The sequence below is a fragment of the Pinus tabuliformis genome, chromosome 5_1 (genome assembly GCF_031772625.1).
Source record: "Pinus tabuliformis cultivar Carrire ecotype Pingquan chromosome 5_1, CPIR1, whole genome shotgun sequence".
Lineage (NCBI taxonomy): Eukaryota > Viridiplantae > Streptophyta > Pinopsida > Pinales > Pinaceae > Pinus > Pinus tabuliformis.
Window position 1 is genome coordinate 331,951,303 of NC_142305.1, and position 27,442 is coordinate 331,978,744.

Consider the following 27,442-nt stretch of genomic DNA (forward strand, 5'->3'; position numbering starts at 1 on the left):
AAAACCTCCATTGCACAAGCAATTAAGATTGATTTTCTTCAGAAATCCAGAATTGGTAATCATTTCAGGAAATGATAACCTATAGGAAAAAAAATTGGAGGGGCACCATAGTGCTACCCCAGCTTATACTCTCTATAACTACTATGCGCACTCTACCTGAACCTGACACTTCCAATGAGCTCTTACTGTCACGCCAAGCATTTCCTCCAAAAAATATATAGCTCAAACCTAACAACAGTGTTTGCAATCCAGTTTCATAATTGCTACCGGTGGCATTTCTTGGCATACTTTCATTTTCTTTTTTGCTTTACCTCATAATATATCAAATAAATTATTCCATACAATGCAATTTTTCACAAAGACATGGAGTGACAAAAATGTATATAACCACATTTTGCTATTGGCAAAATCGAGCCATGACACGTAAATCTTCAGGTGTATATCAATATTGGGAGAGAGACTGAAAAACTATACCACAATGCAACGCATTTTTTATTCCATATATAAGTGAAATGCCCATACAATCCTTGCCTTGATGATTGGAAGCCTCTCTAAAATCCTCGTTTTTTGAACAATCGGAAATCTAACACGTTGGTTTCGTGACTTTATAATTTTAATTTAAGATTAAAGTCTATTAAAGCATAGAATAGATTAAATTACGAAGCACAGATGCATTTTAAAGCCAGAATAAGTCGATAAATCCAACAAGAGTGTTGACAGCAAATATCAACATTTCCTTTTACAAGCATACCTCTTGAAATCTCCCTAAATGTCCATTACTCTGTAATCGAGTGCAAACGATTAACCTCCAAACAAACATATAATCTCTTCTGACGGTCAGGGCCGTATCAATATTTCCCTTTATAATCATAACACTTGGAATCTCCCTAGATGTCCAGTTCTCCGTAATCGACTAAGTAACCTCCATACATATATATCTTGTGAGATTCATGACCCTATCCCACAAACGTATCTTAGCATATAATAAGATTTTAATTTCTGCAGCCATTAGTTTTGTTGAGAAAATACTCATTTTTGTTATTCCATTTTAAACTAAAAGGTGCCAATGGAATATGAAAACGAGTTTCAACAAGTGTGTATCTAGACATTACTAAATAATGCCATTAGCACTATTAGCGGTATCTCAAACCATACATGACAAATTACCTCTCCGGAAACACACAAATTTCCATGCAAGTTGCCTTCGTTATTTAAAACTATAAAATTCTTGAGGTTCGTAACAAATGCCGCCGACCTACAATTTTCACACAAATAAAAATGTAGAAACAATAGAAGCGTTCTCCAGATTTTCCCTAAAACTAGGTAAAATTTGAGACAAATTTTTATGCACATAATGTTTTGTATTTTGAAAAAGGGAAAACAAACAAATTTGAAGCATGGGGTGAAACGCTTCATGAGGAAACATAAGCTTGTGACCAAGAGAATTAAACTCAAATTCGTCAAATACACCCATAAGAAATATTAAGGGCACAAGGCATGGCATGCTTCCATTGGGAAAGATGCAATATAGTTGCTCACAAATTAATATAGAAATTTCACAATTATAACAATTACATTTGATAAGCAGGGGTACCACCACTTACTGGAGGAAGCCCTCCAGGCATTTGCATTTGCATTGGTTGATGGCCATAGTATGGCATTTGAGGCTGGCCAATATGAGGACTATGATTAGAAGATTGCAAGTTACTGGTTCCCATACTGCTTGCTAGAAGTCCTGGAGGAGTTGGCATGGGAGGGCTGATAAGAGAACTTTGCCCTGCGTAAGCCGGAGATGAGAAAGCATTAGGTCCTGGTGTTTGAGAAGCTATCTGTGATTGACCATACTCCCATACTTGCAAATGCTGAGGCCTAGGGACGCTTCCTGGCTGTGGTGGGCAAGGGCTGCCCATGAATTCATTTCCAGAGTACATTATTGGGGTAGATGGGGGACCTTGCCATCCACCAACTGTAGCTGGAGCAGCTCCTGTAAGAGAAGGCGGCTGAGCTTGAATCATCCCGGATGCTGGAATTGTGTAGTCTCTACTTCGGTCATTATTACCCTGCACATGATGTTATAGTTTATAAGAATTTTCCTCCAACACTATTCAAAAATGGCTTAACAAATATAGCTATGCAAATATATGAGTCATTACATGCTCAAAGGATAGCATTTACCCCATAAAATCAAAGGAAATTTGGAACACAATATACTTCCTTTCAAACCCATGAGAAAAACAGGATTACCTTTACATTGAGGTCGGTATGACGAGAATAAGATAGATGAAGTTTACAAAAGCCTCCATCATATATGCAATGCCCTTCTAATGCTTCTTTGGCTACCACAGCGGTGGCAATATCTGAAATAGTACGAGTGTTATTATAGCCTCCAAAAAATTTACTGATTAAATCATGTATGAAACCCAAAGAGTAGGAAATTCATCCATAATTTCAAACTAAAATTACAACAGAACCTTTGGAAAAAATGCAAAAAAGTCATGAAATACAGTGAAGGTACAATTCATCCGAGGTTTCATATAAAGATATTTACATCCTTTGTATCACATGGCAAAAATGTCGTGCACCTTCACGGACAACACGTGAAAACATCACCATTACCTGTACCTCCTGTGACTCTAAATGCTCAAAGATGCAATTTTAAGCACAGTTGCCATATATGAATTCAGTTCAGAAAAACAAGTGCTGAAAAAAAATCCAATTCAATGTATGCATTTCATTATCATGAGAAAAAAACTACCAATGATGATTAAAATTTCTTGGGGAACATGTCTCAGAGGCTTCCCTATGTGGAGAAATATCATAAGAGGGATCATAGCTCTTGAGGAGTGAAAAGAGATTTGATCCCTCTTGGCGCTTGACAGATCTAGAGTTGAGATGGATTTATGCTGGTATTGTATGAATTTGACATCTCTATATATAAAAGTATTCTCATTTTTAATTTTATTAAAATCTTGATTGAATCTTCTACAAGGTATCCACATAATATTTTTAGTAGTGAGGGTTGAGGGTTTAGATATTGTTGAATGGTGTTGTGACTTTGTCAGTGATTTCAACCTCTGTTATTGAATGCTCTTAATATTCGTCTGGATTGCATCAGTCGGAAGCTCCAATGAAAATACGATTAGAAACCCTAGTAGCCCCGCATTTGTTGAGGTTTTTGAGGTTGAAGATCAGTGAAATTGATCTCAAAATCATTATCATTGGATTCTCCTCGTCTGGCCGATTCCGGTGGTATACGGTATGCCTGAAATCTTCTGCGATCAGAAGGGTTATGGTTTTCTTTTTATTATCTTGGGATCAGGGTTTCGTTTGCCTTTATCAAGGTGGCTCTAAAGTAATAGTCTGAAGCAGTCAATGTAGCTTTCGGCTCACTTCAGAATCCCTAAGCATCACTGTCGTGAAACAGGTCAAAGGTTGAGTTTGTATGGTCTTTATTATTCTAGTCTCACTTCAGAAGCCCTAAGCATCACTGTCCTGAAACAGGTCAAAGGTTGAATTTGTATGGTCTCTATTATTCTGGTCTGCAGCCAGATCCTAAAGCATCTCTGTGTTGACTTCTCCTGCAGCCAGCTCTAAAGCATCTCTATGAGATAATTGTTTTTTTTTTATGAATTGAGTCCTCATGCATTACGTTGGCCGGATGAAATATCAAACACTGTAATGAAAGCACTAAAGTCTGGTATCTTCGCTGGAATAATTTATGGCTCCTTTTAGCTCAAACAACACTTATTTGAGATATGTTTTGGGCATGATCTATCCACAATGCATGAGGTGAATCATACTGTTGAACAAACGCATCTGGAATACTCGCGTTGATCCAAGCTGGTTGTTGACTTGTGGACACGTAAGGCCCGACCTGAGATAGATTGTCCATATCTGACTGGATGTAGAATTTTGGAAGCCAACACCTGTGCGTTATAAGTATATTGAAGACAACAAAAATTGTTAAGATCACAGTGATGGAAATTCATGCAACCACCCACTATCAGAACCCTCAATAAATATATAAAATCCGGCCAGAAGTTTTATGACGACGAGAAGTTCTTGCTTGAATATGTAAAATCGATTAAATCGCATGAGCAGATTGGATGTTACAGTAACGATAGAGTGTGTTTCCATTGAATGGATAGCATGAACATTTTCAGTAGATTGATGAATGTTTGATAACTTTAGGTTTGCGTATTGCTGGCACAAGTTGATGTGAGCGAGGTTGTCAGACAAATGAAAGTCCAGTTCAATAATCCAACATATTGACCATCAGTTGTTTAATGAGAGTGCACTGTTGAGGTTATAGAAATGTTGGACTTATGTTGAGATCATAAAGTGTTGTAGCATTGAAGTGATGCCAGCAAAAGTTTGAATTATCAAAGACTCGATGTAACATTGAGCATTTGATGCAAGGGCTTGATGATTGCTGTTGTCCTGAACTATTGAAAATCATTGTGATGGTGACAAACTAATTTGATTGTGACATGTTGGCAATTAAAAGTACAGGATCTGAAAAAGGCAGCTGCATGGTATCAAATCAAGAAGCATTCATCTGACACATATATGATAGAGAAGGTTTATGATGCAATGAGATCAGTGATAGAACCTTGTGGGACAGAGTTGTTCTATGAACTTTTTATATACTGTCGTTATTTGTCCATATTGCAGAAACTGAATACTGTATATTTGAGTTGATATAGGCTTGTCAGCTGCTGCCTGTAATTCAAAGATCTTGAATGAATTGTTCTGACTTGAAGTATGAAGAGTTAACGTGATGATTGGGTCTGACTCATAATTGACAGTTTGGTACAGCTAGGGTTGGAATTGTCACAGGCTTGTGCATTATTTGCCTCTACAGTTGTATGTGCCACTTTTTGTATCATGATGCAGGGAAGTTTATCGGTGACAAAATTAGTACCATTGTAGGATTGCTTTAAGGATGTGTGTTGCGGAAATTTGTGTTGCCTAGAGTTTACTGTTTGAGTAAAATTGTATTATGAGCAGAAGTACCATTGAGGATTGTTGTAGGTTGACAAGTTGAGAAAACTTGTTATTGCTAATAGTACTTGTCAGAAACTGTATCACAGAGAAACATGCTGAGCAGTGATTATGAGCAGAAGCAATGTATATTCACAATCAGTATTGCAGAGATCAGGTTGACTATTGAATCAGAGGAGCATTTATATCTTGAGCAAAGCAACTTGTGCAGGTTGTCGTGACAGTAATAGAGATTGTAGCCACAGGTTGTAAGACATTGCAGAGACTTGACCTAATGCAGATTTGACTGTTGAAGAGAATTCTGTTTTATTGTTGTTGAGCACAAGTGGATCCAGTCCGAAAATTGTGAACATGGTCCGCCGGCTGGTCAAGGTGGCAGGGTGGTGCAACGCATGAGAGTGGAATCTCCTTCAAGTTGGAGCCTGGGAACACTTCAGGGCGGCAGGGTGGTGTTAGGGCAAGTTGGAGCCTGAACGGGACAATGTAGCGTCCTTCCGGTTGCAGCTGGTAAACAAAGTGTTGGAGCATCCTTCAGGTTGGACCCTGTAAACTAGAGCATTGGAATGTCCTTCTGGCTGCAGCTGGTAAACAAAGTGTTGGAGCATCCTTCAAGTTGGACCCTGTAAACTAGAGCAATGGAATGTCCTTCTGGTTGCAGCTGGCAAACAAAGCGTTGGAGCGTCCTTCTGGTTAGAGCCTGTAAACCAGGGGGTTGAAGCCTCCCTCGGTGCTGAAAACACTGATGTACATTTTATTGAAGACAAATATTAACAAGCATTCATTGGTTTTTGTCCAGGAGGAGTTGCCACCTAAAAATCTTGTTGACTATTTTCTTGATGTTTGCACATTGTTGAATGGTGTTGTTTACTGCTAAGTTACCAGGATTCGGATACGGATACGGATACGGATCCGGATCCGGATTCGCTAGTTTTTTGAAAATCCAGGATCCGGATACGGCAAGTACAAAAAATATAATAATATTAAAAATATAATAAAATTAATAATAGACACAAAATCATCCATTTTTATATATATATTAAAGCTAAATCATTGTCATTCATTTTGTGCTTTTACCATATATTCAAGTTCATGTTTAATTATCTCTTCAAATTAACAAATTGTTGTTTTTTAAGTTTGCATTCATAAAACACCATCATTAGTTTATGCCCACACACCATACAAGAGCCATTAAATTCAAATATATATATAATTATAATTATTAAATTTGTAATCCTTTATATACCCATAAACATTATTATATTTAACATAAAATTTAATTGAACTTAATACGCATATTAATATGATATTTTTTAATATATATAAATAAAGAAAATAAATTATTTATAAAACAATTTTAATGAGAAAATATATTCAAATAAAATTTAATATATAATTCGTTATTATGAATATATTATTGTTTTTAATATGTATCTAAAAGAAAATTATAAAACTATATGAATTCAAATTAAAAAAAAGGGGCAAAAATGAAAAAGTTAAAAGCTTGTTGACTGAATTACCATCGTGTCTTTCGAGGGCATAACCTACCGCAGTTTGCAGTGGCGTCTGGACTGTAGTTCCGTCAATGATAGTTTTTATATTTTTGATCTACAAATCGTCAAAGGCCAATACATTGAAGGCCGATGGCTTCTGAAACTGCCGGTGTTTTCACGATGGCTTCTGAAACTGCCGGTGTTTTCACGATGGTTCCCATACATGATATATTAGATGTATGCGCATATTTTATGCGGATCCGAATTACGCGGATATATTAGATATATTAGATGTATGCGATGTATGCGCACATGTTCCCGGTTCTTGGGCGTATTTACACGGATCCGGATCCGAATCCGGATCAGATCCGTGGATCCGTGGATCCTGTACCCCAGAGGGCCGGATCCGGTAACTTAGGTTTACTGTTGATTTATGTTACATCTGATGATAATGATAATTAATGCTCTGTAAAGTTAAAAATATACTAATTGAAGAGAAATATTGATTCACCCTCTGTAAAGTATAACCTTTCTTCTTTTAGATTTAATTAAAAAATGTTATAAAATTAAATTCAATTAAATATTTATAAAATATTTTGAATGTGAAATAAATTATGGTTTTTTGGATGTGGTATTGATAAGCCATTGTATTGAACCCTGCTGTTATGACAAAGCATATTTATAAGTTAATATTATCCATGGTAAAAATTTATTGTAAGTATTTAAGTTTTTATGTTACGTTTAAGGTTTCTTCTGGTTAGAGCCTGTAAACCAGGGGGTTGAAGCCTCCCTCAGTGCTGAAAATACTGATGTACATTTTATTGAAGACAAATATTAACAAGCATTCATTGGTTTTTGTCCAGGAGGAGTTGCCACCTAAAAATCTTGTTGACTATTTTCTTGATGTTTGCACATTGTTGAATGGTGTTGTTTACTGTTGATTTATGTTACATCTGATGATAATGATAATTAATGCTCTGTAAAGTTAAAAATATACTAATTGAAGAGAAATATTGATTCACCCTCTGTAAAGTATAACCTTTCTTTTAGATTTAATTAAAAAATGTTATAAAATTAAATTCAATTAAATATTTATAAAATATTTTGAATGTGAAATAAATTATGGTTTTTTGGATGTGGTATTGATAAGCCATTGTATTGAACCCTGCTGTTATGACAAAGCATATTTATAAGTTAATATTATCCATGGTAAAATTTTATTGTAAGTATTTAAGTTTTTATGTTACGTTTAAGGTTTCCATGCTATAAATCTAACCGCATCTCAATTTTAATATATTTATTATAATATCAAAGTTAAATGCCATTGTTTTTGACATATATGGTTTTCGTACAGTGCGAGCGAATTCCCATACAGAAGGGCTCGATTCAGCTAAGTTCCACTGCTGAGCATTTTAGGGGCATTTTTAGCCCTGTTTGACAATTTGCTCCTAATACCTATAAATGGACTAGCATTTTCCCTTTTTTAACATGGGAGGGGCTGTCTTCAGCTTATTCACTGGAGTCCTGATTTGATGCGTTTGATTTAAATCAAACAAACAAAATTTAACCCTTTTTAGTCCATAAATTCCCATTCTTTTGGAACATTCACATTCAAACTCAACAGCAGATTTATTGTTGCGTTAGGAAGAAACGTGATTTAGTTTCAAGTGCTCATGTCAATTTTTAATCCACAAATTCCCATTCTTTTGGAACATTCAAATTCAAACTCAACAGCAGATTGTTGCGTTAGGAAGAAACATGATTTAGTTTCAAGTGCTTATGTCAGTTACAAATTCGTCTAGTGGACAAATTGGTCGGCATGTATTTTAAGATTTCTACCTCAAAAAGTCAGGTAAATGTTTTTCTAACATTTAATCTACTTTGAGTTTTCTACTGGGGATATTGAGCAAGCACGGCACCAAATTGGGAGGATGTCAAGCTAAGTTGCACAAAACACTGAAACGTTTTGGAGTTTCTGAAACGGGTACGTTTAGAAACATTCACTCCAAAAAATGGAAATGTTGGCTGAAACGCAATATATATGTATATATAAGTGGATAACACATTATCTTGCAAGAAAAAAGGTAATAAGAACCATAGATGACAATTTAGAAGGAACTAGAACTAATCAAATAATCATTAAACACACATCATTAACACAAAGGGAAGGTTATGGAACTAGAACACACATCATTAAAATAATCAAATAAGCTTTCTCCTAATTGTTTTTTGTTGAGCGGTCAGGAGACCAACTGAGATGACATTGAACCAGAAAAGCAGTTGCCATAACTATTAAGTGGAGTTTATGGAACTAAAATTAGTCAGACTGTTGAATTGATCAAATAATCCCTAAAATGGTTTGAACAAAAATGTGTTTTGGTGTAACGGGCATTTATAAAAGAAAGGTGATCTCAAAAATAAAACAGTGTTTGCTATGATATACAAAGATTTCCAGATAACAGATTATTGTTTTCAACTCTCCTACCGTATCTCACTTTGTTGATATCCTTAATGGAGTTCATGTTCTATTTTGGTTTCCAGCATGGCACATAATTTGTTAAATGTTGAAATACTTATTTTTCTCCTACAGACTGACACCTATTTACCTGAGGGTAATAAATGAAAGGAAAACACTTCAAAATGTTTCAAACACTAACTTAGATAAATTTGGCTCTCTAGTAATAACGGCATCCTGTAAGAACAACCTTTTCCTTGTTAGCCACAGGAACCTTCCACAATTCAAATATAAAGCTCAAATTACAATAATCTTGAAGTTACAAATCAAAAATAGTCACTTTCCATAGCAAATTAGACTCTGCCACCATCATTAAGCATATGTAATATACATATAGATATCATAGAGCACAATCAACCAGTCGGATCCATCCATTTCCAGTCAAATAAAACTTTGCTAAGAGGGAAGCAACCCCATATGGCATAAAGTGATTTCAAGCTACTTCTTAACTCCGAATTTGCACCATGCATATTTATTGTTCATGATCAAGCACATTGATTAGCATACCCTTTAGCTCCAGAGTTGGAGAACGGGCTGAGTTCCAATATTAGACATCTTCAGATTGACATCAAGAATACCATCTTCAGTCCAGTTTTGCAACCTACACTTCTATTTTCACAGGGTTTTCCACACATGCAAATACACTTCCATGCACAAAGCCCAAAGCCCCATGTTTTCCATTATCGGATCCTTATATTTTGGGTAACATTCTCTTTTTGAAGTTGAATGCATTGCCATGGAAGCAGTGAGTTGTATTTTTAGAAGTGCTTTTCAACTTTTAGAAGTGACCACTTTTAGAAAAAAGTGTCATGCATGCTACGTTTGGAACCATGTCTTTTATTTCAATATGGTGCTATTTTTAGACAAGGTCACTGCTTTTTTGGACGCATGTGCTATTTATGCACTAGGGTATCTTCAGATGCATGTAGATTCATGCACGTACAATGGATGAGTCCTTTTCTATTTTTTGAAAATGTTTTTTTGGAGTTGTACAAGCAAGGTCAACAAAAGCACTTCTCTTTTTAGATCATGTTAATTGAGATTGTCAGGAGTGTTGATTTTGTACCTATTTCTAGCATCTTGTATGGGTTATATTTCCCTGACTGGCTAGATAGAGAGGCTGCACCAGATGAGAGAATGGACTGTTTTCACCTATGAGTGCAAGTTAGCTTAACCTTGTAGAGCAGATGAATCAGTGGGCTATGTGTTGTACCTTAACATAGTAGAGCAGGTAGATAAATCCATGTGTGATATAATTGACATATTTTATGAAGATGGGATCATGCAAATATTGAAGCTATCTTGAGGTTGCTTTCGTGTTATTTTCAGGACAAAGCCTTTTTTTAAAAGCACTCAAAATTAGTCCAACCATCCAATCCTTTCTTTGAAACAAAGCCTCAAGTATAATTAGAAGACAAGCAAGCAAAGTGATTCAGGTAAGTAATTTTCAAGTTCTCCCATTTCTATTATTTTCTTTCTAATCCATTTTATGTCAAACCTTTGAGATAGTTTGCTATTGAGTGTTGGAGCAGCTCCCATAGTGTTCATGTAGCATTGTACCTTAGAATTATGAGAGTGGAGTTTTTGAGGAGTGATTGTACATCGCCTAGAGTTTTTTATGTTGCTAATCTGATATTCGCAGATCTTGTATTTACAATTATAAATAAAGGAGAAATTCTTTTGTCAGCCATGTTGATTTTGTAGCTCAGGAAGGTACTTTTACACAGGCCTAAGTGTCTAGGTGTGCAGAAGTCACCCACGATCTCTTTAGCACACTTGCTCAGGTGTGAGCAAGTTGTTTTGTAATTTAGCTTAAGACTTACAAAAAGCACAAAAGTAACATGTTGCCTCATTGAGCTAAAGTAAACTTAGGGAAAGTAAAGTAAATTACTTTAGTGACTTTGTTTTAATCTCAACCATTGATCTCAAGTGAAGCAAGATCTAATCATGGCCATTAATCACTTTGAAGTTTGAAATTATAATTAGGGTTAGGGATTTCGCTCATGTAAAGTTATAAAAGAAATGCCAGGTATACGGAGAAGACACACCTACAACAGCACTAGCCTCAAGAGAAAAAGTGTACTACTCCAGAGTGCCAGATCCAAGGGAGTACAAGGGGCATGGAGATCCAGATCTGCCAAGGAGATTGAGCACCGTTGGATCAGATCCAAGGCATTCATATTTTCTCAGTTGGGCCATTTTCCCAAGACAAGAGCCCAAGTAAGTTCGGATTAGTGTTACCATGAATCGCATATCAATATTAAGGCCCCCACTAAAAACTTATTTGCTTCTTTGAAAAACAATTGCATTTGGAACATCATTGCGGCAAAACGCTTTTTTTTAGGGAGCGCACTCCCGAAATCGCTCCCTTTTTGGGAGTGATTTTGGGAGCGCGCTCCGGAGTCGCTCCCGCCCGAAGCGCGGATTGGGAGCGGGGTTGAGGGGGGGGGAGGCGCTCCCCCTCAACTATGGTTTGGATTATTAATGGAAAACTGTGTTTGAATAGGATCTGGTGTGTCAATGTGATTGAGATCGCTATATTTGCTTCCTTATTTGTGTTAACAAACCTAGCTCTGTATTTAATCAGTAGATCTGTCAATTCTGCTAGGAAGTGCATGTCAGGTGTTAGGTTTGCATGACATTTATCAATCTGAAGCTAGTTTCTTTTCACCACGATATGCTGCAACTGCTATGATGAACAATCTGAATTTAGTTTCTTTTTACCAAGACACAGAATTTCTCCACAATAGATAAGCAGCGGAATGAGAATGCAGAGATAAAGAACACAGTCACACAATTACCATAATAATTTTCTTAATCTACCTTAGTCTATCCAATTCCGATGCATTGACTCCTGAGTTGAGAATGAACCCAAAAATTAATGTACCTGTCCAATTGTATGTGTGCATATTTCAAGCTAAAACAACCCTAAACCTAACTTGTGACATATTTACCCATTCAACAGATATTTACCCATTCAACAGACATAAGAAGTCAAACAAACTGATCCTACACCTAGCAGATGTAGGCTTCATTTTTTTATGACTAATATTAATCATAACGGGGGGAAGGGGATGAACGGCTCTGTAGACTAAGCAGTCAATTGTTGTGGAAAGGAGATCCCTTGTCCCACAAACAGGGGGGTCTCATACGTCAATTTGGCATCTGGGGAGGCTGTGACCTTGACTATTATTATTATCATCATTGCAGCAATGTAATACTGCAACTTGCAAGGTTCACCACATAAACAATGACAGAAACTATAATGATAAAACCAAGCTTTATATATATATATATATATATACTCACACACACACCAAATTCCTCACTAAAACTGTTTAGAATAATCCCAGCTTGTAACAATCTTTCCCCATTTGTCAAAAATAATTACCCTGCTCCCTGAACGACAGCTTCAGATAATATGAGCTCCTGATGATTACCCCAGGGGGAATTGAAACATGTCGAGCTTCCATTCCTTGAATGCAGAGTTCTCATTAAACTCACAGCTACAGATTTCAACAAAGGAGCCCACCCCTATTTGCTTCTAATCGGCATACCTACCTTTGATAGTTCCTTGCTATGTTTTGCCAATTTTGAGGAGGAGAATTTTTTGGGATGGCTGGAGAGACTCCCCAAACTTTGTAGATTTTTCAGTGTTTCACTGGTGATTTCAGATGATCCGGAGCCTAGTAACCATGGTTTTCACAACTGGGTTGTAACATATGGAGATGTAGTCTATCTGTGCAGTAATGTGATGTATGACACATTTCCAGAAAATATAAAAGAAAAATAAAAGTTTTGACAAACTACCTCATACTGAAATTTTAATACTTAAAAAAAGCATCAAAGCAACCATAATATGAAAGCCTTAAGAGTGAAAAAGTAGAATCACATGGAATTTACAATACACCACATATCACTCAAATAAGTTATATTTCTAAGCTATTTAACCATATCAAGAGCTGACTTAACATTTCTATGTCAAATAAGCTGGGAAACAACCACTAAAGACTATATCACCCAAAATGTACATGCAAAAATAGCATAATGAAGATCTGAAATTGTAATTCTTTCAACGTTAAAAGATAAGATCTAAACTTTAAAACATTACCTGGATATTGTATTAATGCCTGAAATCCTCCATTCTTCTCAAATATTGCAATTTTCTGAACTCTACCAAAAGCTGAAAATACCTAAGATTCAAAAAAAACAAATAAATCAATCCCTGCAACTGGTCCTGAAATTAAAATTTATACCAAAATAATTGACAAAATATTTTGCATACCGTATTTAAAACATCAACTGTCACTGCATATTGCATATTTTCAATGGATGCAAGAAGAACATTACTCTCTAGCTCCCTTCTTTTCCCATCAGGTCCTACAGTAAACTGGATTAACAACTAATATGTCAATCAAAAAAGGCACACATAAGTAACTTTGATAACTTTTCCTCCAAGGAAATAAAATAAAATCAACTCTGCACAAACCTGCCCAGCTCCATCTATAGCAGAGGGGTTCACAGGAAGGTTTGGATTTGTGTAGTCTCTGTATTAAAGTAAACAGAAATAACAGTTCTTATAAGTTCTAGCTAAAAGCAGATTTAACTATTTTAAATAAGTCTTATTACTCAGTCCAAAAATAACTCCTTAATACTTATAAAAGCCAATTGCTGGAAAAACAAGGACTAAATTCATCAATTTTTATGGACAAGAAACTAAAATAAATATGTAAGAATGCTGCATTCTGAAATTTCATCTCCCCAAGAGTGCAAGGGAAAGTATAACAATTACAAAGGATTGGTCCTTCACACGGACATCAAAACTAGGTCCAGAAACTGAAACCAAGCTAAGTATCCAATGACCCACCAGAAGAGATTATCATTAGAAGGTAAATAGCAGCCTTACTATGGCACCCCCAAAGACTTTGCAGGTAATAACAATGGTCTTCATAATTTTCACCTCCAAATGCACTAAACTGCAGGGGACCACAAAATCTCTCTGATGTCAAATAATTAGAAAATGGCAATCATGTTGCCATATAGGTTATCCTCTTTCTTGAATTCCAGTGAAACCCAGAGGTTGTAGAGGTCAGAGTACATGTCAATATTGAAGCAAATCCACACAATTAGTAGTTATACATTCGACAGAATGCAATAAATTGCCAATCAGAAGTTGTAATAATTTATTAATCATTCAAGGTCAAGGTTGAGTTTCACAATGATGATTTTCAATTTTATTGTACACTGTGATCCATCTGATTTTTAGAATCTCTTCTGAGGTTTGAATGCTCTATTCATCCCTGGATCTTATACCGGATTCTATCATGTGGTTAAAAATTATCTCTCAGAAGCCCAAAATCCCCTTGTCCAAGTCCCACTATTTTTCATACATAGGCAAGCCTTTGTCCAAACTGTAACTATCTCATTATATCAACCAACTTGGAGATCAAACACCATGCTCAGTCATTACCCCCCTTAAAACCCCACCATATGTCATACATTGATTGCTTGCAAGATATTTAACCAGGTTACAGGCGTTCAAACCACAAAAGTCCCAAAATACACAAGAGTCTGACAAGAGGTTCAGGTTCATAGGGTGGAGGATATTAAGGAAGCTTAGGAGGCTTTGCTCATTAACAGGTTTCTTCTTCCAGCCTGTTCAATTGCTTCGTAGTCCACACCACTACAAAACCACATCGAACCTAAAACAAACCAAAATCAAGGAAACAAATTTTAATTATGCAGGATAGCTGAGTCACCAGGATGATCCATCAGATTAGGTCACTCCAATAGCCAATGTAGAACCAAAGCAAAGTTGCCTAAAACATAAAAATAGAGTAAGTGTTGAAAACAGAAACAGTTTCAAAAACACTTACATAAGTCTCATACACACACACACACACACACACACATATATATCGAATCATAATGCATACTGAAATGTATTTCAGGAGTAGATAGTGGCTCCATAAAATATTAGTAAATACTAAATAGTATACCAAGTACGTAGAAGCATTGCACTTTATCGCGATAATATAGCCAAAACCAACCTCAACGATAATATCGGCAGTAATTATCGTGGTTTTTTCAAAATCATTGCTCTGTTACTGTCAATTTCAAGTTATTATCATTTTTTTCTTTTGACCTTAATCTTTTAAAAGTGAGTTAGGGGATTGAGTTGTGAGGATACTCTGATTATTTCCATCAAGCAAACAAGGGGAAATTTATTGTTTTCATTTCTCATGGTTCATCTCATGAGATAGATACCCTAGTAGTTAATGGTAATATTAAATTCTTAAAGTAAAATGATGAAAATACATCATTTTACTTACATTTTTAACATTATCATTAATTGACTTGGGATGTTTGAGAGTGGTTCCAACCTCATTAGATTTCATATGGAGAAAGTCGATTTTTATATCCCACTCAGTCCATTTTTAGGATTTTAGGATTGGTAGGATTGCAACGTTTCCACTGTTTTAAGAACCGGCCGGCTCAGAACCAATTCGGTCAAGTTGGTCCGAGTCAAGCCCTCACCGGGTCGACTGGGCAATCAAACCGGTTGGCCTGAAAACTCAAAAAAACAGCGAATTTTTTTACTTGCTTTTTGGTGAAGAGATTTGTGTTAAAAGCTGGTGGATACATGAATTCCACATTAGCTGACTGTTTTCATAGGTTGTTTACTTGTTCACTCGGCTTCCTATGGCATGAATCATTTAGTAAACAATGATACTATCTGAAAACCGTGTAATAAAGAGGGCACATGAAATTGAAATGCTGATTAGACATGTGATACTAGTTAGAATGTTTATACGTGCAATTCTCTCTTGTAAAATGGCAGTTTATCTTTATACATATTACAAAGTTGATGGGAACAAACTTGAAGTTGCCCCAAGGGATCCTAAAACTAGAGAATAGCCACAAAATATTTTATGGGGTGTAGATGGGTCTGTCATGACTGCATGTAGATGTGGATGCAGAAGTTTTGGCGTTAGGGATCCTATATCTTGATCTGGACTGTGTCACATACAAATTGCTTTTGTAGTTCTTCTCATGAATACATCTATTAACATCCATCTTGATGAGATGGTTTAAGATGATTGATGAGGGTACAAGGTTAAAAATGAGTTACAAACTATGAAGCATGTGGATATGCTACCTGTGGTTGATCCAGATGATCTTGGTTCCTCTAGCAGTAGCCACTAGCCAGTAGCTCCTGGTCACAGTTTACTTTTGTCGTAGAGGCCATTTCTAGCCTCCTTGGTTATGTGTTTTTGTTTTGATCTCTATATCATCATCATGTATGTATTAGATAGTCCACTAGTTGCCATTTTAATTTTTGATATAATGGATATATTCATGAGCCTACTTTGATCATATGTTGTCTTCTATCTATATTCTAATGCTGTGTGTTTGGAAACATGAATGAAAATCTTTAAAATTATGTTTTTTTATATAAAAAAATACTTAATGTATTTTTTACAACAACCGAGTGATTGAAATCGAGTCGGCCGAGTCGATACCGAGTCGGAGTCGGAGTTTTAAAACATTGAATGTTTCTAACTTTCTACTACATTCTATGATGTACGAGGGTATCGAACTAACATTTAATCAAGATCACCAAGCCCTCTATGTACCTCGATGTTGGTGGCATTGACTGTTGAGCTCCTCCTTCATGATCCTTATTCTTGACCCAAGTAAAAATGTACACTTCACTCGAACAAAATCATTAATTAGGATGTTAAGCTTTTTCTATTTTATTTTAATGCTCAAAGGGTGATTTTGATGAGAAGGATCCAAATATAGGCAATGATTTTGATGTTATGTAGCTATTTGTTGTAGCATGGTTTCATTTGGATTTTGGAGGCCATTTGGAGCCTCTATATTGATCTCTATTTTGATTCACTCGGTGATATTTTGGTAATATGCACCTTTGAATTATTTATTCTTTCCAAAATTTGAATATGTTATATATTTTTTGGTTGACCAATCTTTTGGTCCAATTCTAATAACATTGTTGAGGATGCTATGACCATTTTCCATCAAGCAAACAAGGGCAAATCCATTGTTTTCATTATCATGATTCATCTCGTGAGATACATTTATTTTTGTTTTAATATGAATTTGTATCATCCTGTTAGATCTTATGACTCAAGACAAATATCATATTTCAATATCGATGTTTGATGCATCACTTGACATCTTATACATCCTATATATCGATTTTATTTTCATATTTATGTAGCAATGTGTTTGTTTGATGTTGATGCTGTTTTAAAAGATAAAAATAAAAAATTGAAAAAAAAATTATTATTTTAGTATTTTTTAAAATTTCCCGATATTGCCAATAATTTAAATTTTGGACCCCCAGCAATAAATTGCCGATAACGATTCATCTTTGAAAAGTCCCCAGGGATGTCTCACATTTCCTGCCACATATAACCAGAGTCTTCAATCATAATGGATGACTTCTAAAAATTGCCGATATAGTATTCCGAGGAGTACATACTTATATTTGAATTAAAAAGTAAGAAGCCTTCAAACAGTCTTCACCAATGAGACTTATCTCTAACAACAGAATCACAAAGTTCTGATTCTAATCGAAGTGCCATGTGTTTCATAAATACACCATGGTATGCTAACAGAAAAAGCATCTCTCCAAAAATGCATAGTATTCCGAGGAGTACATACTTATATTTGAATTAAAAAGTAAGAAGCCTTCAAACAGTCTTCACCAATGAGACTTATCTCTAACAACAGAATCACAAAGTTCTGATTCTAATCGAAGTGCCATGTGTTTCATAAATACACCATGGTATGCTAACAGAAAAAGCATCTCTCCAAAAATGCACGGGAAAAATATTCCCTGAAATGCCACAACTGGCACATATCAAAGAGCAGTCATGCTAGATCAATGATCACCTTAGTTATGAAATAATGAAAGCATTACCTTATCTTCCAAGGCTGGCATGGTACTAACACCTTGCAAGTGATCATCATGGCATGGGCTATACTTCTTGAGAACCCCACAAAACAGACAACTTATAGAAATTTTGGATCTTGAGATTGGGTGTTATGTCCGTCTGTTAAACAAGACTGGCTAGTTGAATGGACTTTAACCCTTACAATAATTATTACTCCTCCAGATAGAAAAATAGCAAAAACTAGGAAGAACATAACGGCAACACACAATATGCACACCATCCCCCTTGGTTGTATCTTACACATAGGAAAATAAGACCAACAATAGAGGGCATTCATTGTTGATTCTGGCAGTGCTATGAATACCTCCAATGTTTAAGGAAGAATCTGATCCAGAAATCACTCATATAATACAATCCCAGCCAATATGATATCCCTGTGAGACCCAATGAGAGTTGTACCTTGAAAAATGTAAAGATATAGGAACTTAATGGTTAAGTCAGTGTAGATACAGTTACCATTTGACAGATGTTGTCTAGCTTCCACAATAACAGCCCTGATTGGAGATATCATGAAATTATTAATGGCCCAGACAATAACTTGCCTGTGCTTTGGCCAATATGATTTCCCTGTCAACCAACTCAAACATGTCTCAATACTAGCCCTGAGTATATGAAATAAAGATGCATTGTCTAATAAATAACATCTATTCTTATTCATAGGCCCAAACGTGGCCACTATCTGAAACAAGGAATTCTCTGCAATGATAAGATACAGTTTAAGTAATCAGTCAATCCCAAAAATGAAAATATCACCTCATTTAAAGGAAAATTGCATAATATGCAAAGTTTGTGACTAGGAGAATATCAATAACCCTCCAACGATAAGCTTATTATAGTGTGGGCAGAGTAAATCCAAACTGCAAAAATGTACATTGCAAGACAACTATGTCTTAATGCTTAAGACATCACAATTTAGAGCTTTGCGTGTATTCTTGCATGCCATGCCTGGAAATATAGTTAAAAGGACAGTCTAGCCAAGGGCATATCCTTAAAAGCAATAGATGGGACCAGGTATAGATCAAAGAATTCCAAACAAGTATGTATTTCAAGACTTCAGTGGTAGGCTTATCATATATATGTGGCATCAAATGAGTAGAGATGGAAGATGTGCATAAGAAAGTGAAACTGCTCCAAAAATTGCTGCAGTACATGTGTGCATTAGCAGGCAATTTACAAGAAAATACAAGTTCAAAGCTTCAAAATATCATGATATACCATGTTTAATGTCTCAATAGCTGTGGGATACGTACAAACCCAAAAATAAACACAAGATACAGCCTATTACGTTGACTTTAGATAGAAATACAGCAAAAAAAATGCACCCTTCTATAAATTAAGTCAAACATAATAACTAGGTTATTGTAATTTGTAAACCTAACCATTTTTCAAATGTAATGCAATAATGTATTTGTATGTGTGATGTTTTTAGATCAATCACTGTTACTGGATACTGTCTATGTTGACAACATTCAAATTTTGGCATCCCATAGGTTGGAGCCAAATATAAAATAATCACATATACAAAATCATGCATATTCTGGAGAACAGCCAATTTCTACTCATTTTCTTTACATCTTGGTCAAAATACTGATCTGAATATGTTAATTTTAGGCAACAATGGTATGTGCTATGCTTTAGAGCAATTTTACTTCAATTCCTTTATCAGCCCAGTATTTCCTAAATCACAAATAATCTTCCTATTCTCAAAATTATCAAATACAACTACAAAGAAACCCCGAGCCAAAAGGTAAATATTTACATCTTGAGACAAAAGTGGTTCCCACATATCTGAAATCCACTTATGGAGATCAATCAGATGCAGCCAAAACCCATTAAATCTACAAACTAAACCTAGATCTGAAAAAAAATTACACTGTTGATGGCTTCCTCTCTCAAGGGAACATTAAAGGCAGGGACTTCTTGAACTATCGGAAGTGCAGATCCAGATTTCAACATGGCACTATAAGAGTGTCTTTACTTTAGCTGTCTGAGAAGAAGAGCTTGCAGAACCAACTGTCATTCCTTCATGAAAGACTGTCTTCTCTGCTGAAACACAAAGATTCACCATTATTCAAAGGTTCGCGCAAGAAACCAAGGGGCTAATGGTTACGACGAAGCCCTAGCCACGGCGGGATCTCCGTTAGAAGCTTGGTACAAGATGGGGTCATAAAGATACAGTATATTTTGACAGATGAACAAGTAGCTGATGTACTGACAGAGTCTCTTCCAAATAAGAAGTTTGAGTCTTTTAGAAGCATGTTTGGATTGGTTGATATTGCAGATTTAGTTGATAGGGAGAGATGAAGCATTTAATGCTGAATGCTTGGGAGGACATCTGGCCTGCCTTTGTTAAGAATGTAACTAGGTTCGGTCTTCATAACTGTATGATATAATATATTTTGTCAAAAGAAAATTTATTATTAGTAAATTTATTTATTAAAGCATGGGTTTCATGCTTGGGTCATCATTTTTAGGTCAAACCCTCCATTGTAAGGCTTCTAGGTTTTATATTGAGTTAATAGAGTCATTGTCATTTTTATTAGAACCTTCTTGAGCTTTTGTATCATGTAGAAAGAATTATTTTTGAGTCAAATACGTCATTTGACACCTCCACACCAAGTCGGCCCTGTCCCTTTGAAGTCAGTCTACATTAGGGCAATTCGATCCACAAAAAGGCTATATATAGAGAGGCAGTTCAATCCATTCAAGGCATTCACTCAACAAGTTCGATATACAAGCAAGAGAGGCAGAAAAAGTACGAAGTAGCTGGAGAAGGACAAAGTATGTTGGGAAGGATCTAAATCTAAGTTTCAGGCAATCTATCTCTCACACGTGTGAAGTTACTGGGCATTTGTTGGGGCTGTAATTCTGAAATCTACTGCAGGTCAAAGTTCTACTCGGGGGCCAAAATTCTGCTGCTTGAAGGACGAAGTTCTAGGTCAAAGTTGTTGATGGACACTGTCACTTGGAGAAGAAGGGTTGACTCGGTAACTGGAGGAAGTCTCTGTCTAAGTCAAAAGAGTCTTGGATTGTCTCATCTTGTCCTTGAAACTGCTGAAGGAAGAGTTCTCACTGGGTTTTCCCCTTATAGTGGTTTTGCCCTGGTTGTGCATCTACATATTGCGTCTCTTGTTCTTGTGACATATAATTTGGTAACTGCTTGATGAAACATAATCTAATAAAGTAAAAGAAGCCAACATAATTCACAAGTAATTATCAAGAAAAGTAATCAAAAGCCTATTCCTACAAGTATTGATTTCTCAACAACCAACACTGCCCCAAAACCAAGTTCCTAAATCACAAATAATCTTCCTATCCTCAATATTATCAAATACAACTACGAAGAAACCCCGAGCCAAACGGTAAATATTTACAATCTTGAGACAAAAGTGGTTCCCACGTATCTGAAATCCACTTATGGAGATCAATCAGACACAGCCAAAACCCATTAAATCTACTAACCAAACCTAGGTCTGAAAAAAATTACACTGTTGAACTATCGAAAGTGCAGATCCAGATTTCAACATGGCATTATAAGAGTGCCTTTACTTTAGTTCCCTGGGAAGAAGAGCTTGTAGAACCAACTACCATTCCATCATGAAAGATTGTCTTCTCTGCTGAAACACAAAGATTCACAATTACTCAAAGGTTTGCGTAACAGACCAAGAGGCGACTGGTTACGACGAAGCCCTAGCCACGGCGGGCTTCTACGTTAGAAGCTTGATACAAGATGGGGTCATAAAGATACAGTATATTTCAACATATGAACAGGTAGTTGATGTACTGACAAAGTCTCTTCCAAATTAGAAGTTTGCGTATTTTAGAAGCATGTTTGGATTGGTTGATATTGCAGATTTAGTTGATAGGGAGGGTGAAGTATTTAATGGTGAATGCTTGGGAGGACATCTGGCCTACCTTTGTTAAGAATGTAAACTAGGTTCGGTCTTCATAATTGTATGATATAATATATTTTGTCAAAAGAAATTTTATTATTGATAAATTGATTTATTATAGCATGGGTTTCATGCTTGGGTCATCATTTTTAGGTCAAAGCTTCCATTGTAGGCTTCTAGGTTTTATATTGAGTTAATAGAGTCATTGTCATTTTTATTAGACCCTTCTTGGGCATTTGTATCATGTAAAAAGAATTATTTATGAGTCAAATAGGTCATTTGACACCTCCACACCAAGTTGGCCCTGTCCCTTTGAAGTCGATCTACATTAGGGCAATTCGATCCACAGAAAGGCTATATATAGAGAGGCAGTTCAATCCATTTAAGGCATTCACTCAACAAGTTCGATATACAAGCAAGAGAGGCAGAAAAAGTACAAAGTAGTTGGAAAAGGGCAAAGTATGTTGGGAAGGACAAACTAGGCATTTGTTGGGACTGAAATCTGAAATCTACTACAAGTCGAAACATGAACTAGTTCTAGTTATGTGCGCAATCACTTCACCAACTAGTACTTTCCGAGAGCAATGATAAGCTATACCTTGTAACTTTATAACCATATACGACGAGAACGATGCAAACTTGTAACTTTCCACAAATAGGAAATGAATCAATTTCAATAACCTTTTCACACTTCGTGTGTTTAAGAGAAGAGGCTTGCCCATCACAAGTTCACAATCTAAGGCCTAGAGGTCACAATTGTGAAAGCTCGAAAGAAGAAAGGCCAAAACCTCCATAGATGTGAGGGAGACAAGCCCTAATACTCTCAATCAAATATGAATGTGATGATCATAAAGATGAAAACCCTTCATAGGCCAAAGGGAAATGGATACTTCATAAAAATAGAATGCCAACCTTCAAACCTTATCATAGCAATTAACACAGCGTTCTATTCACTACATTGACTACAATCAATCAGGTCAAAGCTTTGAAAACGATGGGGTTATGCCTTTAATTACATTCACAAATGAGCAATCAACAAAAAAGGGCTCAACCCCGTTGAGTATGTGACAGTAATAAGACTTACACTAAGGATCCCTCGTGGTCATAAACTCAACAACTAACGCTTAGAAAGAGTTGTCTTATACCTCTTCTTTCACAGAGTCAAACTCGAATGTTGGAGGAATTTGTGCTTCATAGCTACAAAAGCGGCTTATACTTGGTCAACTAGTCCACAACTAGGATAGCAAATTTAGGTTCAAGAAAGACTCAAGCATTCACCTCTTGACAACCCTAGTAATGAGAGCTCAACTAATTAAACTCAAGGGCAATAAAAGGGTCAATTGAAGCATGCTCACAAAAATATTGTAGGATAACTTAGCAAAAGAAGTTATAGGATAACTTGCATAGATTGCTTTTATTAGAACCAAAATATCATCAATGAGTAATGGCACTAAGGATGGTGGGTAAATAAGGCAAGAATCCTGCCCAATTCCTAGTTGGAAAGCCTTGCGCAAGGAGAATCTAAGAAGCAAGCAAACCAAGAGATGCAAATAGCAACATACTTGGGAAAAAGCCAAGCTTACAATGTAATCCAATGCAAATCCAATTGCATTTGAAAAGTAAATAGCTAACAAGCGTGTGATCTAGTAGAAAGCAACAAGGTGATCAAGCTTGTATTAACACAGAGACACAGGTTTAAAACACCCCAAGTGGATGAAGATGAGGCCAAGCGTAAGTTCTAAGCAAGGTTACTTGGGAGCAAGAGCGGAAGCGGGAGCGAGGAGCGACATTTTCAAAAGCTCCCGGTTTAGGAGGGAATTTTTATATAATATATATTTTATATATTTTGATGCATATATGTCAACAAAAACATGTAGAATGATGAATTAGATATAAAAAACATAAAAACATGGATTGAACCATATAAGTTATAATCATCTAGAAGTTATAATCTTCATCAACCACGTCCACAAGTTACTTACATACAACATATCGAGTCTCATGATTCATCAAACTTAGTAATTTCTAAGTCTAACCTGTTAGAAATTTTCCTGAACTGTCTGGTTTATTTCACCTACTTGTTTAATCTCTGAACAAGTTATTTAACCATATAAATACTTAAATAAACACAAATGCAATCTCAACCATCTACAGATCATCAACAACTAAAAGAAATAGACAAACACACAAGGGATCCTGTTATTTTGGGACAATCGTCCCCGAAAAAACCCAACTTGGGAAAACCGGTGAAGCAATTTTGAGGGTTTTATTATTAAGCAGCTTTTCTTGAGTAAAACTAGGTGCCAAACTGGTCATCTGACAAAGAAATCATTCTGGCAATAATACCTCTCTTCGGAAGCAGATATTTGGCAAGTCTGCTCCACGAAAATCTCTCCAATGCCTCTCTGAGGCTCTAAGTAAGCCCTCCTAGCCTCTATGTCAGCCTAGAACCCTTTGCATCAACCTACAAATGCTCTATGTTGGCTCTCTTGCCCTCTGCGTCACTTACGCAGGCCCTCTAGCCCTTTGCGCAGTCACTTTGGCCCTCTGTGTGGCTCCTGCTAGCTTTGTGTAGCCTTGTCTACCTTTGCACCGGTCTTCCGGCACCATCTCTACCTCTCTGCTATGCACTCACCGCCCCTTGCTGCAACTCTGATCACTGGTTCGATTTTTCTCAGTGAACCCCACTCCATAAAATCAAACTCACTAGTCAGCTTGGCGTCTCTCCAACTGACCCTCAAGCCTCTTCTTATACTTTTTCTATTGGGTCTTCAACGGCCAAGATTAAATCTCTAATCAACAGCTAAGATTAAATTTGGCTTGATCCATGTCATTTAGAACCTTCTCACCTAGTTTTATATCAATACCCATTAATATTTTTTCCTAAGTTTAGACTTAGGAACCCATTAAAAATATTAATTATTTTAATATCTCTCTAACCGAGTGGAATTTCCCCAAACCATTTCTGGGTCTTGGAGATCTCATGCGCTTTAGCCTATCTCATATGTTTTAGCCTCTAAACCCATTTTCATGGCTAGAACACATCCGATGCTACCCCAAATCAACAGCTTTTACTCAAACCAAAATATCATCAATGAGTAACGGCACTAAGGATGGTGGGTATCTCTTGTTCAAGCTAAAATAAGGCAAGGATCCTGCGCAATACCTAGTTCAAAAACCTTGCACGAGGAGAATCTAACAAGCAAGCAAACCAATCAATTCAACCAGTCGCATAATTAAATAACACGAGAGATGCAAATAGCAACATACTTGAGGAAAAAGCCAAGCTCACAATGTAATCCAATGCAAATCCAATTGCATTTGAAAAGTAAATAGCTAACAAGCGTGTGATCTAGTAGAAAGCAACAAGGTAATCAAGCTTGTATTAACACAGAGACAGGTTTAAACCCCCCCCCCATTGGATGAAGATGAGGCCAAGCGTAAGTTCTAGGCAAGGTTACTTGGGAGCATGAGCAGAAGTGGGAGCGGGGAGCGACATTTTCAAAAGCTCCCGGTTCAGGAACGAATTTTTATATAATATATATTTTTATATATTTTGATGCATATATGTCAACAAAAACATGTAGAATGATGAATTAGATATTAAAAAAAAAAAACCCATCAAAACATGGATTAAACCATATAACATCAATCATCTAGAAGTTATAATCTTCATCAACTACATCCACAAGTTAGTTACATACGACATATCGAGTCTCATGATTCATCAAACTTAAAGTTTCAAGCTTTCAAAATTCAATATATAACATTTATCATCTTTGATCACAAAAGTTGTAACTTGTGAGTTCTAGGCAAGGTTACTTGGGAGCAGGAGCAAGAACTGGGAGCGACATTTTCAAAAGCTCCTGGTTCAGGAGCGAATTTTTATATAATATATATTTTTATATTTTTTGATGCATATATGTCAACAAAAACATGTAGAATGATGAATTAGATATAAAAAACATAAAAACATGGATTGAACCATATAACATCAATCATCTAGAAGTTATAATCTTCATCAACTACGTCCATATCGAGTCTCAAAATTCAACATACAACATATCGAGTCTCAAAATTCAATATATAACATTTATCATCTTTGATCTCAAAAGTTGTAACTTGTAACCATTACCATTACCAAGTAACCAAACGATAACAAAGAATATCTAACATGAAATGAAATGTTTCAGCTTTCACGAAGCATCATATTCGTAATTCAAACTTCAAACTTAAGTTATCATATATTATTACAAAAAATACCATAATAAATATGAAAGAGTCAATAGTTATAAAAAGTACTAGAAACTAGAAAAGACAAGTAATCTATTATCTATTATTTGACCCTCTTGCCACGAGAAATTTCTAATTTCTTGTCTCATGCTTTATTGGGAGTCTCCTCCTGCATAGTTGAACGACCTTGGTGCTCTTGATTAAGTACAAGTTCCATTCCCTAGTACCCTAGGGAATGGAACTTGTACTTAATCTTTCATTTTCATCCTTTAAGTAAAAGGATGAAAATGAAAGATAAAGGAGAATGTTTCCAACACTAGGAACATAACATTGAACATTAGGTTGCCCCACTCAAAAAAATTGTTTCCAATCTTCAATAGCTCCCTCTATCACTCCTAGATTGTCGGGAGCGAAAAAAATTAGGGAGCGTGCTCCCAAAATTCCCTCCCGATGCACTCCAACAGCAAGTTCAAGGGTAGGGGACCACTCCCCCGCAACCCTCTTCGATGGCATAGATATGCCCATGATAGCACAATAGCTTTGGCCAAAGAGATTCTATGAGATAAAAATAAGATAAGATCATTTTATTAATATCTAACAAATGACCACATAAGTAGGTCAATGGGACTAAAGAGTACAACCTGTGTGAATACAATGTGGGTGTGCCAACGCAACCCCTAGAAAATACCAAAAATGATACAAAGAAAGAAACCCAAATGTATAAAATTTTGATTAAGGTATGGTGATATAAAACACTAAGTAGCCGAGAGAACGAGGGAGATTGAGCCAATGATGGCAAGGTCCCTGAAGTCTAATGGCATTGGCCTACTATTGGAGTCTTTTAGAACTGGGCATTGTCTCGCTATTGGAGTCTTTTAGAACTGGGCACTATCTCGCTATTGGAGTCTTTTAGAACTAGGCATTGGCTCGCTGTTGGAGTCTTTTAGAACTAGGAACTAGCTCGCTATTAGAGTTTTTAGGAACCATCGAGAAGCCAATATGAGTACTCCTAACATCCAAGGTCAAAATAAGAAAACTTCAAATAGATCTCTAATAGCTCTTTTGGATCTAGGACATAGTTTGATGGGCAGGGCATACTCTACTTTAGATTCATCTAGACTAATCTCTTTAATGCTCCGAGAACGTGTGGCTTAACATACATTCTGACATCTCCAAAGTTAGTCCAAACTGATCACAATAATATCAAGTGGTCTCCCAGAGCAATAGGTTGATGAAAAACTCAAGGTATCACAATCCTATTGTCTGATGTACTCTAGAATTCTATCTTTGTCTGTTGTTTGTTGCTTCAATTTGATGGAATAG

At 36.1% G+C, this 27,442-nt stretch overlaps 1 protein-coding gene across 1 annotated transcript in view; it reads right to left on the bottom strand.

Moving 5' to 3' along the window:
- Positions 1 to 1,281: 1,281 nt before the first annotated feature.
- Positions 1,282 to 27,442, bottom strand: part of LOC149164735 (polypyrimidine tract-binding protein homolog 1-like) — a 36,220-nt gene continuing 10,059 nt past the window's right edge. The window contains exons 6-10 of the mRNA XM_089432181.1: positions 13,499 to 13,556; positions 13,295 to 13,399; positions 13,121 to 13,202; positions 2,245 to 2,357; positions 1,282 to 2,060 (exon numbers count right to left, since the gene is read on the bottom strand). Coding sequence (XP_089288307.1) covers positions 1,572 to 2,060; positions 2,245 to 2,357; positions 13,121 to 13,202; positions 13,295 to 13,399; positions 13,499 to 13,556 — 847 coding nt within the window. The 3' untranslated portion in view covers positions 1,282 to 1,571. The remainder of the gene's footprint in view (positions 2,061 to 2,244; positions 2,358 to 13,120; positions 13,203 to 13,294; positions 13,400 to 13,498; positions 13,557 to 27,442) is intronic.